This window comes from Chrysemys picta, chromosome 2 (genome assembly GCF_011386835.1).
Source record: "Chrysemys picta bellii isolate R12L10 chromosome 2, ASM1138683v2, whole genome shotgun sequence".
Classification (NCBI taxonomy): Eukaryota; Metazoa; Chordata; order Testudines; family Emydidae; genus Chrysemys; species Chrysemys picta.
Window position 1 is genome coordinate 35,659,549 of NC_088792.1, and position 19,336 is coordinate 35,678,884.

Below are 19,336 nucleotides of genomic sequence, written 5' to 3' on the forward strand. Positions count from 1 at the left end.
CGTCACAAAAAATGGAGAAAAATGCATGACTCTAGCCAGCCCTTTCTTCTCTTCTATTTAATTTTGAAGAGACTATACCTCTGTTAATATAAAAGTATTGCGTTGTGGGGGAGAAGATTGGAGACAATGAGTTAATATATATATTTGGGTTGTATTTTTTTGCTTACAGGTATGATTTTACTCACTATAGCTCAGTGTACCTTTATGATGGCCAAATCCAATAACAAAATGGACAAAGTGGACCCACCCTTTGAAAGAAAATGTGCTGTTTTTCCTCCTATAAACATCTGGAAGAGATGAGATTTGTGAGTTTGGAGCCTAACGTAGTGAGTTATTCATGGAGCACTTGAAACGTACCACTGCTCCTCACACCTCCTTAGGTGTCTTGCTATGATCAGAAGTATCAGGGGCGTAGAGTTTCAACTAGAGAGCGCCAGGCTTCAACTCTCGCACTACCACTGGTTTAAAGTGAAACCCATTCTTTTCCCCCTCTCCTCCCGCCCCCCAGCTTCTAGGTTAGCTAAAGGTCGCCTTTAATCTTGAATAAACGTCCCTCGTTGGCTAGCCCCTGAGGTCACAATCGCAGTCTTCCAGCATTTATCCGCTCTGCGAGCCCTGCCTTTTGCTTTGTTTTAGGTGAAGTGCGGATGTTTATTCCTGTTGTCTTCATGATATCGGCGTATGCAAGTCCTCACGGAATAAAAACTTTACTCGGTGTAATCTTTTTTTATGAGGAATCTTCCCCCCCGAGACCAGGGCGCTGGAGTCGCAAGAGTTAAAGGGAGGTGCTTGGGAAATTGGATGCTAATGAAGTCTAAGGAATGACTTCACTCTACATTAACATTCTTCCAGGCTTGCAGAGGTCAGTCCCCACTACTGGGGAAGGAAACTCCTCTGCTCCCTACCTGGCCCTTGCAAGCCGCCCAGCTCCAGAGAGCGTGGCCTTCTCAAGTGCAGCTCCGCGCCGTCTCTTAGGTAAAGCAGCTGACTACTCACGGGCCCATCTAACCAGCCAAGCCCCACTTTGGAAAGAGTTTGCCCGGGGTTTGAGACAGGCGGGTGGACGTACAGAAAATCGGAATGAGTGGGGAGGGAAGCTGCAGCTCTCTGCAGCCAGGGGTGGAGAGTGCAGAGAACCGGGCTCTGGAAGAGCCCTTCAGGGTGCAAACGTGACCCGACCTATCTAGTAGCGAGGGAGTACGGGGGGAACGTGCACTCTGCCAGTAGGGTGCGCCTGCTGCAAGGCAAAACACTGCTGGGCATGGCGCCCGGGCGCGGAGAGGAGAGTGGGGTACAGGCACCGGGAGCTAGGGAGCCCCTGTGCGGTGCGCGGGGCTGCTCTCCCTGACCCCTCGCTGTCTCACGCTTTCTCTTGCAGATGCGGCTGGAGATGCTGCGGTGGGCTCGCTGCTGCTGCTGGCTGGGTGTTTGCCTCTCGCTGCTGGGGGAAGGGGGAGGAGGCAGCGGCGCTGCCGGCTGCCGGGGCACCCTGTGTGGCGACGGCGGCGGTGATCGAGATCCGCCCAGACAGCAGTGCCTGGGGCCCCGCTGCTCGGGCAGAGCCAGCCGCCCGTCCCGCTCCTTCCCTCACACCGTCACGCCCGCCCGCGGCAAGCAGGCGCCGAGCGCCCCGCACGCTGCCCCTCTCCCCGCCTTCCCCTCCAGGAGCACGGCCGAGCTCAGCCCGGAGCTCCCTGCCCCGGCCGCTAGGGGCGCCGGGGAGACCTGCCTGGGAGGGGACTGCGCCGCCCGGGCCCCCAACGGCACCAGCCGGGACTGCAAAGGCGTTGAATGCAAATTGCCCCTGCGGCTCCGCCACAGGTCCCGGCCGGGCAGCAGGGCTCAGTGCGCCCAGCAGGGAGAGCCCTGCCCGGAGCCCGCCCTGCTCCGAGAGGCAGAGCGAGCCGCCCAGTTCCTCGCGGAAGACTTCGCCTACCCGGCCTCGGAGCTGGGCGTGCAGCTCACCTGCGACCTCAAACCAGGTGGGTGCTGGCTTCAGAGCGAGGCGGGCAGGGTTTGAGCTGGGAGAGCCAGCCCCGGGGGTGTGTACTGTGCACTGGCTGCTGCCCCCATGCTGAGGAGGTAGGGAGTGCCACCAGTCCAGGGACTTGCCCTGGGGAAGGCTGTGAGCCCAAGTGCCTGTCTCCAACACCCAGCATTTGGCACCCTACCTCTCAGCTAATCAGGGCCAAGCTTTGCATTTTCTTAAGTGCCCCTTAGAGGTGCCAGACCTGAGACACCTAGGGCCTGAATTTCAGAAGTCATCTCCACTTGAAGTCAATAGGGAGCTGAAGATCCTCAGCACCTCTGGAATTCAGGCCCAAAGTGTGTGGGGCTGGATGCCCCAAATTCATGGCCACTTGAAAATTTGGGCCCAAATTTGTGGCCCTCGTCTTTAAAAGCGGGGCAGGAACTATGTCTCTTTCCCCACTTCCCACACTCAAATAAGGGAAGCAACAAAGGAGCAGATGAGGAAGCCTGACACAATAGGAGATCACATTTTTTTTTACCAAGTGTAAACGTTTTCTATTTAGCTTCGCAATCTGGTATTTCTGATGTCTGTAATTTCCAGCAAGGCCAAACAGGCTTTGAGTAGGATGGAAATACATCTGCATCCCGAAGGAATGACTTGGTAATCGGGCACAGTTACTGTTGCCCACCAGAATCCTACGGACATTGACAAACTAATAATAATTGATAACTCATTTAGAGAGTGGAAGGATTCCAGGAGCACTTTACAATAATATTATTTAAAACACCATCATGAAAAGTCAACCACTTCTAAGGTGGAATTTGTCAGTTTTTTAAATGGTGGACAGCATCTTAGTATGAAGGTGAAGTAGGCTATATCCAATTGAAACGGCAGGGCAAATTTAGGCCAGCAGAATGCAATTTAGAATCAGTCCAGGATCTCTGGGCTTGTATCTCTCCCGCATTAAAAAGCGTCATGGGGTCTCTAATGGCCACAAAATAATAAGGACCTTGGTTAATGTCTCACCTGAAGGATCTAAAAATAGGGGAGAGTGGTTTATTTTTATTACATTTTTTTTGTCAAGAGTAATGGAAATTAGGAATTTTGTGTGTCAAGCTCAAAGGGCTGAGACTAGGATAGTAAATTTTTGGAAATGCATCTGAACAATTTCTGGGCATTCTTATTGGACATATTATGATTAAAAGCAGTCTTGAGCGGTGGAACCCCCTTATTCATAGGCACATATTGAAATCATATCTTGACACCAACTGCTCAAGGGGGAGTCTTAATTTGACTGGAAAAAAGGATATTTCAGCAAACCTCTTTGACCTATGTAAAGATGCAACAGTTTGAGAATCCTATTTTAAATACAAACTTCTCATCCATTAAGAGCTTAATTATACTTTCTGTTGTCCTAATGTTGTTCACTAGCAGTACCAAGCATAAAGTGTAGTGATGGGGCAGAGTTTAGGTCTATTTCAATTACATCTGGTGGGAAGAAAGGGTATGATCACTTATTACACACATGCATCCTGCGATAGCACTGGTTTTGACTGGATTATAGCAACCGTCACTGTCATGAGAAGGGAGGGCACAAAGGGTCAAAATTGTGTTTCCCAGGATAAAAGCAAAGGGCCTGATTCTTCTCCACTCATACTGGTGTAAAATCAAGAGCAACTCCACTCAAGTAATTTGACTCATACTCATGTAAAACCGTAGTAAGTGAGAAGAAAATGTGGCCTGGAGGGTTTCTCAGGACCCATTTATACCAGCTAAGTGCATAAACAATATAGTTTGTTGTAGATTTTTCAGCAAAATATTCCAGTTTATTGAAACATTCCTGCCAGTAGTTCCAGTATCAGTTTCAATGAAATATTGTCAGGTCCACGATAGCATTCCTGGTCACACCCAGGGAGATAGCCTCCTACCTCAGAATAATAAGGTGATTAGGGTACTCCTCTGGGATATCCAGGTTCAAGTTTCTGCTCTTTCTGATTCAGAGAATGGGACTTGAATGTGGTCTCCCAATTCCTAGGTGGGTATCCTAACCCTCAGGCTATAGTCAGTCTTGCTCTGGCCCAGTGAATATGTAATTATTTATGCACAGTGGAACATCTGCAACAGGAGAGACCGAGTGAACTCCACCCCAGAATAGCTGGTAACTTGGTGGTTAGGGATATTGCAGACCCAAATCCCTGCTCTGGATGAGTTGAACTGGAACTTGAACCCAGATTCAAGTCCCTGTGCCTAACACCAGGAGAAGGTTTGTGGCTGTTAATTCTGAGTGGAGCAGGGCTTAAGCCCCGTCTCCCTCCTCAGCATTTTCTACCTTATAGTTTCAGCAGCTCCCTGATTAGCTTGCTGGCTTCTGTGTATTCCAGTCTTAGGCACCTATCTCTCCCCATGCATTGTACAGGGAGTCTTGGCACCTAACTCAGGGCTGTGGATTCCACTAGGCAGCATAATACCTAAAAGTTAAATATGACAATGCTGACCATTGTAGCACCTCAGTCCCTTTAGTCCTTAGCGGCTCCAGCCACACAGGCAAAATGTTTTTGGTAATAGCTCCTGAGCTATAGAATTCACTCCCTCAATCAGATCCCGATGAACTGCCAATCTTGATTTTTAGGGCAGGGGTTATCAACCTTTTTCTTTCTGAGACACCCCCCTCCCTTCCCCCAACATGCTATACAAATTCTGTGGCCCACCTGTGCCACAACAATTGTTTTTCAGTAGATTATAAGCCAGGGCTGGTGTTAGGGGGTAACAAGCAGAGCAATTGCTCAGGACTCCATGCCACAGGGGCCCTCGCAAAGCTAAGTTGCTATGGACTTCAGCCCCAGGCAGCGGGGCTTGAAATTCGGCCTTCTGCCCTGGGACCCAGTGAGTCTAACGCTGACTCTGCTCTCTGGTTTATGTCCCTGGACCCCTGGTTGAGAACCGCAGTTTTAGGGCACATTTTTGGTGAAGCATTTGTTTGGACTATGAATTATCTCTGGGGAGGCTTGGTCGGTTGGAGTGTTACAGGGAGTGTATGAGGAGATTCTTTGGGCTAACATGGGCAGTTTAAGATGTTTTTAATACCCTTTGATCCTCTAGAATTTTGTTAACCTCTTGAACATACTGGAAAAACCAGGCCTCCTTCCCTGGACATTGGTGAAGACAGTAGGCTGAGGAATGAAGGGATATGATAGGTTTAATGTGAGGATTATAGTGATGGGTAGATTTTATATGTGCTGTATAAAGAGAGAACAAAAAGATGGTCTCTACCGCACAGAGCTTACAATCTAAGTATAAGTCGAGACAACAGATAGAGACAGATCGGGGAATACAAAGAAACAATGAGACAGTATTGGTCAGCAAGATAGGCTGTGGTCTCAGCATGCTAGCTGCTTAATTCTTCTTAAGAGTTTTATGTGCATGTAAAGCACCTTGAGACTTGGAAGAGTGCTGAAAAAATGAAAATAAAATGATTGATATATGGTGATGAGGGAATAAAATAATGAAATATAAGAAAATCTAGTAACCATAAATAAAGTCCAGTCACTGCCTCTTGCAGTGTTCGACACTTCATGTTTCCAGGTAATGTTAACACAATTCCATACTATACCTGTCCACGTAGAGCAGCGCTCTGCATGGTGATGGTAAAGTCCTTCCTGCCCCTCAGTGGTGGTGAACTTATGTCCTGAAGCCTGAGGCTTGATTTCCCCCCCCTGCTTTAGCAAGCATGGCTATAAATGTGGTTCATAAAACTGACCAGCCTCATTATATTGAATTAAAGCAATGCACATATTTATCAATGTAGGAATTGGTCCTGCACTCATGCTTTGCATTCAGTGGGACTACTTGCATAAAGTTACTTGTGTGTGAGTGTATTTGGGATCAGGCCCATAGTTTTTGAGTATGGGAGTATTGAAACAAGATATTGAGAAGAGAAGTTTTGTATTTTTTAATAAATATATAAAACATAGTAGATTAGTTAAAATTCTACTATTAGACATGAAGGGCTAGAGAGTGAGGATTATTGCATTAGAAAATCTTACTTATTTTTTCTATTGTTAATATAAATTAGGGCTCTCAATTGCAGTAAACTCTCGCGATTAACTCAAAAAATGTAATCACGATTAAAAAAATTAATCGCGAATAATTGCACTTTTAATTGCACTGTTAAACAATAGAATACCAATAGAAATGTATTAAATATTTTTGGATGTTTTTCTACATTTTCAAATATTTCAGTTACAGAATAAAATACAAAGTGTACAGTGCTCACTTTATATTATTATTTTTTATTACAAATATTTGCACTTTAAAAATGATAAACAAAAGAAATAGTATTTTTCAATTCACCTCATACAAGTACTGTAGTGCAATCTCTTTATCGTGAAAGTGCAACTTACAAATGTTGTTTTTGGGTTTTTTTTGGTTACATAACTGCACTCAAAAAACAAAACAATGTAAAACTTTAGAGCCTACAAATCCACTCAGTCCTACTTTTTGTTCAGCCAATCGCTAAGACAAACAAGTTTGTTTACATTTATGGGACATAATGCTACCATCTTCTTATTTACAATGTCACCTGAAAGTGAGAACAGGTATTCGCATGACACTTTTGTAGCCGGCATTGCAAGATATTTACATACCAGATATGCTAAACAGTCGTATGCCCCTTCATGCTTTGGCCACCATTCCAGAGGACATGCTTCCATGCTGACGACGCTCATTTAAAAAAAAATGTGTTTAATTAAATTTGTGACTGAACTCTTTGGGGGAGAATTGTATGCCTCCTGCTCTGTTTTATCTGCATTCTGCCATATATTTCATGTTATAGCAGTCTCGGATGATGACCCAGTGACATGTTGTTCATATTAAGAACACTTTCACTGCAGATTTGCCAAACGCTATGAAGATACCAATGCGAGATTTCTAAAGATAGCTAGAGCACTCGGCCCAATGTTTAAGAATCTGAAGTGCCTTCCAGAATCTGAGAGGGACAAGGTGTGGAGCATGCTTTCAGAAGTCTTAAAAGAGCAACACTGCGATGCGGAAACTACAGAACCGAACCACCAAAAAAGAAAATCAATCTTCTGCTGGTGGCGTCTGACTCAGACGATGAAAATGAATATGTGTCGGTCCACACTGCTTTTGGATCATTATCGAGCAGAACCCATCCTCGGCATGGATGCACGTCCTCTGGAATGGTAGTTGAAGCATGAAGGGACATATGAATCTTTAGCGCATCTGGCACATAAATATCTTGCGACGCCAGCTACTACAACGGTACCATGCAAACACCTGTCTCACTTTCAGGTGACATTATAAACAAGAAGCTGGCAGTGTTATCTCCTGCAAATGTAAACAAACTTGCATCCGACGAAGTGGGCATTTACCCACGAAAGCTTATGCTCCAATACATCTGTTAGTCTTAAAGGTGTCACAGGACTCTCTGAAACTTATTTATCTGAGCAATTGGCTGAACAAGAAGTAGGACTGAGTGGATTTGTAGGCTCTAAAGTTTTACATTATTTTATTTTTGAGTACAGTTAGTTTTTGTACATAATTCTACATTTATAAGTTCAACTTTCATGATAAAGAGATTGCACTACATTATTTGCATTAGGTGAATTGAAAAATACTATTTTTTTACTATGCAAATATTTGTAATCAAAAATAAATATATAGTGAGCACTGTACACGTTGTATTCTGTGTGGTAATTGAAATCAGTATATTTTAAATATTTTTGGATGTTTTCAATATATCAATAAATGGTATTCTATTGGTTAACAGTGCGATTAATTTTTGAATAGCTTGACTGCCCTAATATAAATGTTTTCACTTCAGAGGGTAGTTTAAAAAAAGTCAATTATCATTTGATTATGAAGATAAATCTAAAGAGGTTTTAATTTTTGCTTGTGCACACAAGCGTCAAGATTCATATATTTAAGGACATAAAAACATAGAGACCAAAGATCCATATAGCCCAGTATCCTGTCTTCCGACAGTGGCCAATGCCAGGTGCCCCAGAGGGAATGAACAGAAAATCATCAAGTGATCCATTCCTTATTACCCATTCCGAGCTTCTGGCAAATAGATGCTAGGGACACCATCCCTAAGGACTATTTATAGGAAAGATATGTGAGAAAGTTATTTATTACATTTAAATCTTCAAAGTAGGGGTGATATTTTATTAAATCACATTTAATTAAAAGAAGATCTGATGGAATTTTGAATTTCGTTGTGGAGATAATATAATCTGGAAAATTATTTTTTGTCAGGAAAAGTAATAGACTGTTTGTATTTCAGGAGAAAATGAAGTTCCATCTGAAGATGCACTAATATTACAACTGCAGCTTGCAAAAGGCCAAGAGAAATTTGTTGAAATGTTAAAAAGCCAACAGAAGATAATTGTGGATTTGCAACAAAAACTTGCTGAACAACAGAGCACGTTAGTTAGCCAGCAACGAGAAATTCTTGAACAACAAAGAAAAATGTATGAGCAAATGGATCTGATAAAAGTCCAGTATGGCATGCTTTTCGACACAGTGAAACAAATGTCATTCCAGAGTTTGCATGAGGATATTCAACATTATTTTGAAGCTCAGCTTCAAGGACTTCAGAACCAGGTCAGAAATCATCTCCAGAAGTCATACTCTGTACATAAAGTAGAAGTTGATGCAAAAGTGATTGATGTTGGGGAGTCTTTGCTGGACTGCGGCCTTTGTAAAACTGATGAATTTTGCAATTTTCAAAAGACACCATCACAGTGTGAAAAATGCACCTTGTGCCCTGCTGGCTTTTTCCAAATGTCTGAATGTTCTGCAAACGCCGATCGGATTTGCCAGGTGAAATATTATTCTGTGTATTTTAATAAGTAGATCAAGCATTTTGTCAGGCAAACAGAGGATATCATGCTGAGACTGAGGCTATTCAGAGAGAGCAAGGAGAGAGCTCCTACTCTGAGTGTAAGGTCTTTATGCTGTGCCAAGTTTAGGATTCTTAGGTTCACCTGTGTTAACAGTAAGGTATTTGCTTTAAGAAATGTATTTAGCAGCAGTTCATTGTCTCTAACACCCGCAGCATACTAGGTATTTTAGAGACAGATATGAAAACACGGCCCTTGTCCCAGAGAGCTTAAAATTTTGAATAGCTGTTGTACGAACATAGGAGGTGACATGAGAACAGTGATAAATATGCTTGGGTTTTGTTAGTTCCACAATTTATATATGCATCTCTTTTCCAATAACTTACAGTATTGGGTTGTGGTTTATGGGCCTTAGGGAAATGTATTTTAAGGAGGGACTTGGAGAAGAGGGTGGAAACATCAGGTCACAGAGGTGGTTCCAGCCATATAAGCAGCCATGAAAAGTCCCAGTGTTGAGAACTGAAGAGGGACATGGGTTGGATTGTTCGACATGCAGCTTGGGCAGAGCTTAAGTGGGTGAGGAGGTCTGTGAAAGGAGACCAAGGCAGAGAGGTAAGTAGGAGTCAGGTTACAAAGGGCTTTGAAGGCATGGAGAGAGTTTAAAGATAATGCAGCTGGTACAGGAAACGAAGGGAGGAAACTGAGAAGAGGGTGGAAACACTCAATGCAAGGTACAGAGTAAATGACTGTAGTGACAGCATTCTGGATATATGGAAAGGATGGTGTGACGGATGTCTGGATGGCCAGAGAGAAGGAGGTTTCCATAATCAAGGCAAGAAATAATCAGAGCTCAGACAACAGTTTTAGTGGGGGTTGGAGTGAGAGAGAGAGAGGGATGGTTGAGTTCTGGAGAAATGACATGATTCAGTGAGACCATCAATATGAGGAAAGAGGAGAAAAAGAAGATGGAAAAATGATACTGTTTGAGGACCTGAGGGATGGAAAGATGATGGACATTCAGACGGGCTGAGATTGGGGAATAGCATGGAGGGAGAAGGGGCTAGTGGGGGAGGATGGAACAGAGTGTGTCAGAAATTGGAGGCTAATGGCTCAGAGAACACAGAAGGAATGCGAGACAGAGTAGGGAATTGTGAGAGAGGAAGATATGGTCAGGGAGAGAGAGAATTTGAATCCTCAGAAGTTTATTTTACAAAATAATTAAAACCAGTACAGTTAAGTGGCTGTCAGTTTACAAACCTGACTTGGTTTAACTGGATGCTTTATATAATTGAACTAAAATGTTTTTCATTTGGCATTCCAGGTAAGTGTTTTCCTGTTGTAAAGCTTCCATATTAGCCATTTCATTAAAAGTGAAATGAATATGATTCTTGTGATTTGTAGGACAGAGACGAATGCATTGAATCTCCCAACATTTGTGGTGAGAGAATAAAATGCCTGAATACTCCAGGTAAGTTCCTACCTTTCTGTGACTAAGCACATCTTCAGTGACAGAACAAGAAGGCAATTAAGAGCACTGTCCTGCTAGGTGCTGGGTCCTGAAGTGCTTAGGATGCTGGAATCAATGAAAATCCAAGGCACCCGGCACAGAGAGGTAGGCTGTAAGAATGAAAACTAATCTTAGGAGACCAATAGGCTGCTTCAGGAATAACACTCTTCACAGCCTCTGGTGCTTTCCTTACTTCTGTTTGGCTTTTTAATTCCCATGCTGCCTTTGGGCCTGACGCTCTTCTCGCATTGGTGTAAATTAGGAGTAACACCATTGAAATCAATGGCATTACCCCTGCTGGCCAACTGGCATGGAAGGCTAATTGAGTCATTTATCTCTTGCAGTTGCTTATCTTTTTTTTTTTTTTTTTTTTTAAACTACCCCATATACTCGTTCAGAAGCCGAATTTTTTTAGTAAAAAAGGGAAGCACCCGAGAAAGGGGTCAGCTTATGAACGGGTATAGAGAGGGAGAGGTGGGACACAGCCCCTTCCCCCAACAAGGAGGGAGCAAGGAGAGGCAGCACAGCCAGCACAGCCAGAAGGGAAGAGGTGGGGTCAGAGTCTCTCCGCTTCTGGCCACGCTGCTCTCCCCCCAGCCTCTGAAGCAGCTGCAGCTCCGGGACTGGCAGGTTGCAGCCGTGCCGCTCGGCCCCGCTCGTCAGAGCAGGCTGTGGCCACGCTGCCCAGCCCACCAGAGCAGCTCCAGCCAGGCCAGAGAAATCCTCCCCTGGCCTTCCCCAGATAAGGTGGAAAGGGATGGGATGGAGAGAGTGTGGGGGTCCCGGGCTCGGGGTGGGTTCATGTGGGGGGTGGTCACAGGGGTTACTCCCCTGACCCCCAGCTTCCCCTCCCCCAAAACAAAAAAAACAAAAAACATTTCCTCACTAGTTGCTGTCCCGGCCCATCAGGGTAAGCAGCTGGCACACGGGGACACTTTGTTTACTTAGGTTTACCTCCGTGCCTGCGGACGCTCAAGGTAAACAAACCATCTTGGCCCACCAATGGCTTATCCTGATGGCCCGGGAGTCAAAGTTTGCTGACCCCTGAATTATAGGGTTGGCTTATGAATGAGAATGAGTCATAAAATTTTTCCATCTTGGGGGGTCGGCTTATAAACGAACCGGCTTATGATCGAGTATATACGGTAATCTGTGTAGTTATATAGCTCCCCCTTTTGCAGTATGTGAAGCGCCTTGTAGCAATAATATTGTCTAGTATTGAGACGTGAAGCCCCAGTTTTCACCTCCAGTTTCTTAGGATGGCATTTTCAAAAGCACCAAAGTGACTCAGAACCACAAATTCTATTAAACTTCTCCACCCCAGCTTTGGCCTGACACACCTACCTTAAGTGGCCCCTTCCCAATCAATGTGGCAGTCAGGCTCACAAGTATGAAGTTCACAGACACAATGAGCATGCTAAATCAGCAAGGAGGGTTCTTTTTTGCCTGTCAGCCAGGCAAGAATTGAAAGGAACTACATGGCCAGAATACAGTGTTTCACTGGTTATGAGTTCTGCTATTGGACTGTCAGTCAAGGAGGTTAGAAGGGTCCTTCAGGTTAAAGATTGTCCTTTCTCTGGCACTCCCATTGCCTTCCCACCCAAACTCCATAGCAATGGGGGCAAAAGGAAGGGAACACTCAATGGAATGATGGCCCATACAAAGGTGAAGGGGGTTACCCTGCATCACTGGCAGCAATTTGGGTCAACAATCTCCATCCTCTGTAAATCACCCCATTTCAGCCATGGGGGAGGGAGAGTTCCCTTCTCCCAGTAACTTAATTGTTTTAATTGTTAAGGAAGATTGCTATTTCCAGGGCCTGCTCATATTTGTTCAATATAGTCCCTTAGCTTATACAAGCTCGATGTACTTGTTCATGGGGACATTGAAATCAGATTCTGCTTTGGGAGGGGAAGGTGGATGGGAGTTAGCTCTGACACGTGAGGTCGAGAGTTGGATGTGGAGTCTCCATGGAACTACACGCAAAGGTGGTTCCAGCTTCACCAACACCTGTGATCTGCACAGCTCTAGTGTGAAGGGAAAAAGAGAGCAAGTCAGGATACAGGTGCATGAAATGAGGAGCCTTCTATTCTCCATTGCTCTGACCCACCCACTGAGGAGCTCTGCTAGAATCTGGATTGTAAAATGGCTGTCGTTGTTTAGTGGGAGTGCGCTTTCTGCAGCGAGCAGTCCTGATCTCTCAATAGATCAGTCTATGCTATGCATCTGTGCTCCTAGGGAGCTTGCATGGCCTAGTGCTGCAGAGATTTTCTACAGGGCTCCCTGGAATTAATGTTTATTCTTTAATTCAGGAAATACCTCAAAAGAGAGTGTGCGTGTGTGTGTTTGATTGGGGAGGCGGGGGGCGGGGAGAAGCTCAGAGAAGAATCAGAGGTAGATTATCTTTCTTCTTAGATGATCCAGCCTTGATCTAAGGGTTAGTCATGCAGTGTGCAGATTTGAAGACTCGTCAGTGAACTGAGAAGAACAGTAGACATCCCTCCTTACCCCACCCACAAAAAACTATAAAGCTAAAGTCTAAAAACTTGCTTAAATATATATTAAAAAAATGTTCAGAAGCAAACTACATTTAAGAAAAAAATCCTTTTCTACAATATAAACCACTTTTAGAAGGGATGAATGTACAGTAACTCCTCTCTTAAAGTCGTCCCGGTTAACGTTGTTTCATTGTTACGTTGCTGATCTATTAGAGAACATGCTTGTTTAAAGTTGCGCAATGCTCCCTTATAACATTGTTTGGCAGCCGCCTACTTTGTCCACTGCTTGCAGAAAGAGCAGCCCGTTGGAGCGAGCTGGTGGGGGCCTGGAACCATGGTGGACAGGCAGCCCCCCATCAGCTCCCCACTCCCCTAAGTTTCCTAACGTGCACTGGGGGCTGGGATCCCTGCAGCTCCTCTTTCCCACTCTGTTTGGGTGCAGCGTGAATGCAGTGAGGTATCAAGGCGATAGTGTTTAACCCATGCTTGGAATCAAGGGTGCTCTGACAATATTGAATAACCTACTTTTACTTTGTTAGTGTCAAATGGCTCAGAAGGTGTGCCTGTGACTAAAACTGCCTACTTCCTACAAACAGGTGGCTTCCGATGCCTTGGAATTGCTGAAAAAGATGCAGCCTTGGGACTGTGTGGAGAGGAATATTTCTTTAATAAAGAAATGCAGGAATGCCAGGCTTGTTCAGAGTGTGAAGACGGAATAGTAGCTTTCTCTTGCTCCCCAGTCACTGACACTGTTTGTTCAGCAGCCAGCGAGAACAAGCTTTCTGAATCGTGGGCTGCAAACATTATTTTACCCTCAGTAAAGTCTGGCACTTCTCAGGTCTACCCTGGTTTAAACTTGAAGATAAAGGGAAAGCTTCACTGTGAAGTTGTATCTGTTGAAGATAACAGCCTGGTATTCAGGCAACATGGTTTGATGTGGACTGACCTCAATTTTGCTGTAAAGCACAACTGCAGAAACTTTCTCCAGCTGTCCTTGAAATTAAATGACACTGAGGAAGGCTGTGAACTGAGTGGTGTTCGTATCGAACAACCAGAAGGAAAATATTTTCAGAGCACAAGTTTAAGCAGCGCGGCAGAGGTGGAACCAAGCCAAACTCTCTCTCTCTTTCTGAAGAGTCCAAATCAATTCTGCAATCAAAGTAAAGACTTAAATATTTTTGACCTCAATACTCCACTCAGTTTGTTTTGGTTGTCCCATGATACAGGTGCGGTGGCTATGAGTGCACAGATGTCAACTGCAATGCACTACCAAACTAATTATCGACCTACTTTTAAAGTTATTTCCGTTTCTGACCCTTACATGCTAAGTTTATCTCACGATGGCAGAGCTATAAAGTTTACTGAAACAGGTGTCATAAAATTTGTTTTTCACCAAGCACTCTATTCCATGGGCCATACATGTGTTCGTGAAGGCTTTTCCTTGGTCTCTTATATGAATAGGAATGGTACTAACCGAGAATTAATGAACATGTATAAATCTGGTGTAAATTACAGAGACACATCAATATCTGCTTCTGGGGCCACAAAAGTCAACAGTGGAGATCTACTTAGCTTTGAGATCCGTTCTCCAGCTCAATGTAACGTTCGATATTTTGGAGACAGCTCTGGAATTAGTATGCTTAGCCTCATCTGGATCCCATCTGCAGTTTCCACTGCCATCTCAGCCACAGTCTCTGTTACACGACTGCCTACAGGAGCTGTCAGAAACAAATTACTGGATTTCACCCAGGTCTCAGCCAGTGAGAAACAAATACAGCTTGTTTCTTCTGGAGAACTTGCTCAAAAGTACTTCAGATTTACTGAAAGGGGAGTTGCTAGCATTGTTTTTAATTTAAAGCTGATCCACTCATGTAATGTACTCAAAGTGACTCTAAATCATTTGATCAGTGATCAGATGCAACCCACAGCAATTGGCCAGCAAATTGGAGGTCAAATGCCTGAGGGAAGTATATGGACCAGTGTGTCCCTCCGCTCTTCTTTCGAAGTGCATAATGGTACATTGATATCCATTTCTCTTGACTGTGTGCGTGGAAGAATCAATCAGATCGCTCATGAACATAGCACCAGCATATCCATTTTATGGATTTCATCTTAGTTACTTTCGAGTGAAGTAAGCCTGAATGGACAGTTTTCAATGGGTTTTGAATTTTGTCATACTACGTATGTTCAGAACCATAGATTGTGTGAACATGTACAGAACATTGCATTAAAATATTCTTACCACTGGAAACATTTTAAAAATAATCTTTGGTTGGATTATCATCTAAACAAAAGTAATGTTTCTGCTTTTCGAAAGGGATTGCTCTGTTGACATCTTGGATCGTAGTGTCAGGATTCCAGCTCAGGCTCTACTTCTTACAAAGCATTCTCTTGAACTCAGATTTTGCAGGACCTACAAAAATATGAGGGAAGGTAAATAGAATAAAATGCTATTAAAAAAAAAAAAGTACTGAAATTGGCAAGAGCAAAGACACCCAAACAATCTAGGCCTGATTTCAAATGCCATTATCCCTTACTACAGCTGGGTAATGCAAGGACTACATGCGCTTGCCTTAGGTATTACAAACTCATCTTGTCAGGCTCTGACATAGCGGTGTTTCCCGTATATAGGCAGAGAGAAAGTATGCTTCAGACTAAAGGCAAAAGAGTAACAGCTCAGCATTCATGCTTAGAATGTAAAAAAGAGGGTTGGTCAACAAATATAATGTAATTTTCACCCCCCTCCCCAGCCCCTCAAAAATGTAAGGTAAATGACAATTTTAGTGTTATTTATAATGGAAAAAAATGGTTTTAAGTGTCTTTGGGGGAATGGGTGTTTCCTTCCACTTTTTTCTTTCTCACTTTTTTTTTTTTAAGCTGCTTTCCCCCCAAAAAATGTGTGTGGAGGGAATAAAAAAGAGGAAGCAGGGGAAACACCTCCCACAAAAAAGCTTCTTAACCCCCCCCCAAATCAACAACAACAACAACAACAACAACAATCTCAGAAGAAACAAAATGAAACTTTTTGAAATAAATATTTGTTCCACGATGATTTGTTGAGAAAATAATAATTATTATTTTATTTTTAATTTTGGCTTAAAAACATTTAAAACAAAAATGCATCTTTTTGGTGAAAATGTTCAGTCAGCTCTAATAAGAAAATGTAATTAATAGCATTGACTTTTGTTTGCTCTTTTTCCAGGCCTTCCATCAAACTTCAAATTTTGACTATGCTGTATTTGGATGGGATTACAATATTTATGGAATTGCTTGTGTGTCCTAATATGGATGTACTCAGTGAAATTTTTTACAGCACAGATCATGTACATGCTGTAATTGCTTACTTTGTATGTGTTTTATGTATTGGTTAGAAATGGCACTAGGCAGGTACCAGTGAGAATTATAAATATTAAGGCTAAGGAAAAGCTTTCAGAGTAGAAGTGCTTCACTACACTATGCTCCTGATTCTGCACTCCTAGCAATCCCAAAACTTTCAAGTCAAAGGCAGTTTTGGATGCACTATGGCCGGAATGCAAAGTCTGGCTCCTAAGTGGTTAAACTAAACATCACAAATACTGCTTCTCTTTCACTATTTGTTATCTCAGAGGATGCAGGCAGATTAGGACAGATCACTGTCTCTCCAAATACTTCTTTAACAATAATTTACAGCAAATTTCACTTTCAAGTGGGTTGTAGCCAATTGTTTCCTTGCCCTCCTCACTAAAAATACCCTACATCTATATTTCAGTCCAGATTTTGCCTTTGGTTACACGAACGTAAGCCTGGAGTAACTAGGAATCACTTTTGATTTACACCAGTGTAACTAAGAGCAGACTATGGGCCTCCATATTTTTATATGTGCTCTGAAGCCAGTACCATGTACTGTATGACATGATCACCAACAGTGCCCTGTAATCCTACACCAAATATTATTCAAAAGGAATTGGGCATAGTGAAAATGAACGTTAATGTTATGGTACCCAAAATGTAACCAAATTGCATATTTTCCCTATAATTGGTTTATTTTATCCACTTTTGTTGACCATTCTTGAACTCCTTTAATCAAATCAATGTAATGTTAACTCTTTCTAATATCAGAATCCTGTACATTGGATACTTCAAGTGCAAAATCCATTTATAAACAACATTTTGCTCCAATGCCATGGAGTCCTTGCTCACACAGAGTGGTACTTTTCTCTGTGAGTAGTTCCAGTGCAGGTAATTGCAATGTAAGGTACTGTGCAGTATGAACAAGGGTGGCAGAATCTGGCCAATACAGATAAAGATGGATAAACAGAACCTATTCTAATGCATATATGCAGCCCTGTAGGTTACTACTTTACAGTATGTATGTAACATGCAGTAGTTCATTGTAATAAACTTGTCCATTACAGAAGGGAAATACTTTAGACTTTCTAATGCTCCTTATATATAGGAAAGATAATTTGGTTTATAGCAGACTGCCATTCCTGTATAATGACATTCTGCTTCAATGTGTGTTCTAAACATTTTGCAACTGTAAAAAATTTTATCTGAATATATTTTATTACTTTTACAAAGTTTTTATATTTCTCTAGTGTCAAACCTGGAAGGATATCTTAAGTATACTTTAATTTAATATTGTGTTTTTGTGCTTTCTGTTGGTGTTTATGCAGAATACAGTACATTATGAAAACTACATTTAGTTTATGGGGTTTTTTTAATCAGGTATCATGTTTCCAAATATTACCTTGATTTAAAAATATTGTTTGTATTACAATATGTATTAAGAAAATTTAACACAAATAAAACAGACTGACTTGAATGTTGCTTAATGTCCTATTACCATGATGGGGTGAAATCCTAGCCCACTGAAGTAAATTGGTGTTTTACCATTGTCTCATCATTGCTTGCCTGTGATATTTAAATTGTGTTAGGCCTGTATTTCTAGGGGACATCAGAGTTTTGGGGTTTTTGCAAATTTAGCTATCTGAATAGTTAAAAACTTGTAATTGATGTTATCAAGCTGATAAATGCTTTTAATAAATTAATTTATTTTAATCATTGTTACCACAATATTAATTCAGAGAAGAAACATGAGTATTTATCTGTATTTATAAGAATAGGTAGGGGCTTGATCCTGCAAGGTGCAGGGTACTCTGGCACAGATACAGCAAGGCACCTATGCATGTGCTCAACTTTAAGCTAGTGACCAGTACAAATGAAGTCATAGGTGTGGGATCCCCAAAGGGACCTCAGCATTGCAAAGCTGAGCATTGCAGTGCCTGATTTCTAGAATGCTAGAAAAAGGACAGGAACAACACTGTGATCCAAAAAATTTTTGTTAGCTACCTAGGCTCCCTGTAAAATGAATGGGGAGAGAGAGGCACCTAAGAATGCAACCCACAAAAGCCAGCATGCTGGGCAGGGAGCCTCGCAAGTAAGCCAATAGGAGATACAGAGGCGAGAGGGTGTGCTAAGTTCTGCCTCTCTCTGATAGGCAACATCCTATTACCCGGACTTAGGTACCTAGCTCTGCTTAGCCATTTGTGAGCAGGAACCCACTGTACTTGCAGTAGGCTGCTAAATCAGTTCTTGAGGAAATGAGTTAGGTATCTGCCTCACTTAACACCAAAAGGGAAGGGAGGAGTTGGTGCCCATCTTCTAACTGTTAGCCTAGTGGTTAGAGCACTCACCTGGGATGTGGGGTTCAATTCCCCTCTTTGCTAGACTGAGAGAGAGGATTTGAACAGGAGTCTTCCACTCCCAGGTGAGTGCTCTAACCCAGGGACTCTCACCCTTTCAAGACTACTGTACCCCTTTCAGGAGTCTGATTTGTCTTGCGTACCTCCAAGTTTCACCTCACTTAAAAACTACTTGCTTACAAAATCAGACATAAAAACACAAAAGTGTCACAGCACACTATTACTGAAAAATTGCTTATTTTCTCTTTTTTTACCATATCATTATAAAATAAATCAATTGGAATATAAATATTGAACTTCTATTTCAGTGTATAGTATACAGAGCAGTATAAACAAGTCATTGTATGAAATTTTAGTTTTTATTGACTTTGCTAGTGCTTTTCATGTAGCTTGTAAAAGTAGGCAAATATTTAGATGAGGTGATGTACCCCCTGAAAGACCTCTGTGTACTCCCAGGGGTACATGTACCCCTGGTTGAGAACCATTGCTCTAACCAGTTTGAAGCTGTTCCAGTTTCAATAAATACTAAGTCATTGGAACAGCTTCAACAGGAGAGACTGAGGGAGACCCCATAGCAGAATCTCCCATAGCTTACTGGTTAGAGCACTCTCCTGGGAGGTAAGATTTGAACAGGGGTCTCCCTTCTCTCAGAGCCTAAAACTTAGGCAGCTAGGAAACTGTTAAAAGTGGAAAGTTTGGGTGCTGAGGGAGTTTAGGCACCTACAGGATTAGCAGCCAGGTGAGAGTTTCATGGATTGTAGTGGTGCTGTGCCTGGGGACTCAGGCGCCTAAGTTGCTTTGTGGATTGCACC

General features: G+C 42.8%; 1 protein-coding gene across 2 annotated transcripts; it reads left to right on the plus strand.

Moving 5' to 3' along the window:
* The first annotated feature begins 594 nt into the window (after positions 1-594).
* Positions 595-17,712, plus strand: LOC101945229 (uncharacterized). 2 transcript variants are annotated; one of them, XR_006175513.2, is made up of 6 exons: positions 595-975; positions 1,379-1,982; positions 8,277-8,815; positions 10,237-10,303; positions 13,437-15,273; positions 16,043-17,712. XR_006175513.2 is itself a non-coding variant. In XM_024101184.3 (5 exons), the coding sequence occupies exons 2-5, from the start codon at positions 1,379-1,381 to the stop codon at positions 14,954-14,956; spliced, it is 2,730 nt and encodes a 909-aa protein (XP_023956952.1). In that variant the 5' UTR covers positions 595-975; the 3' UTR covers positions 14,957-17,712. The 2 variants fall into 2 exon arrangements, 1 of the variants encoding a protein (XP_023956952.1); XM_024101184.3 differs by having other exon boundaries at positions 13,437-17,712.
* Positions 17,713-19,336: the final 1,624 nt, after the last annotated feature.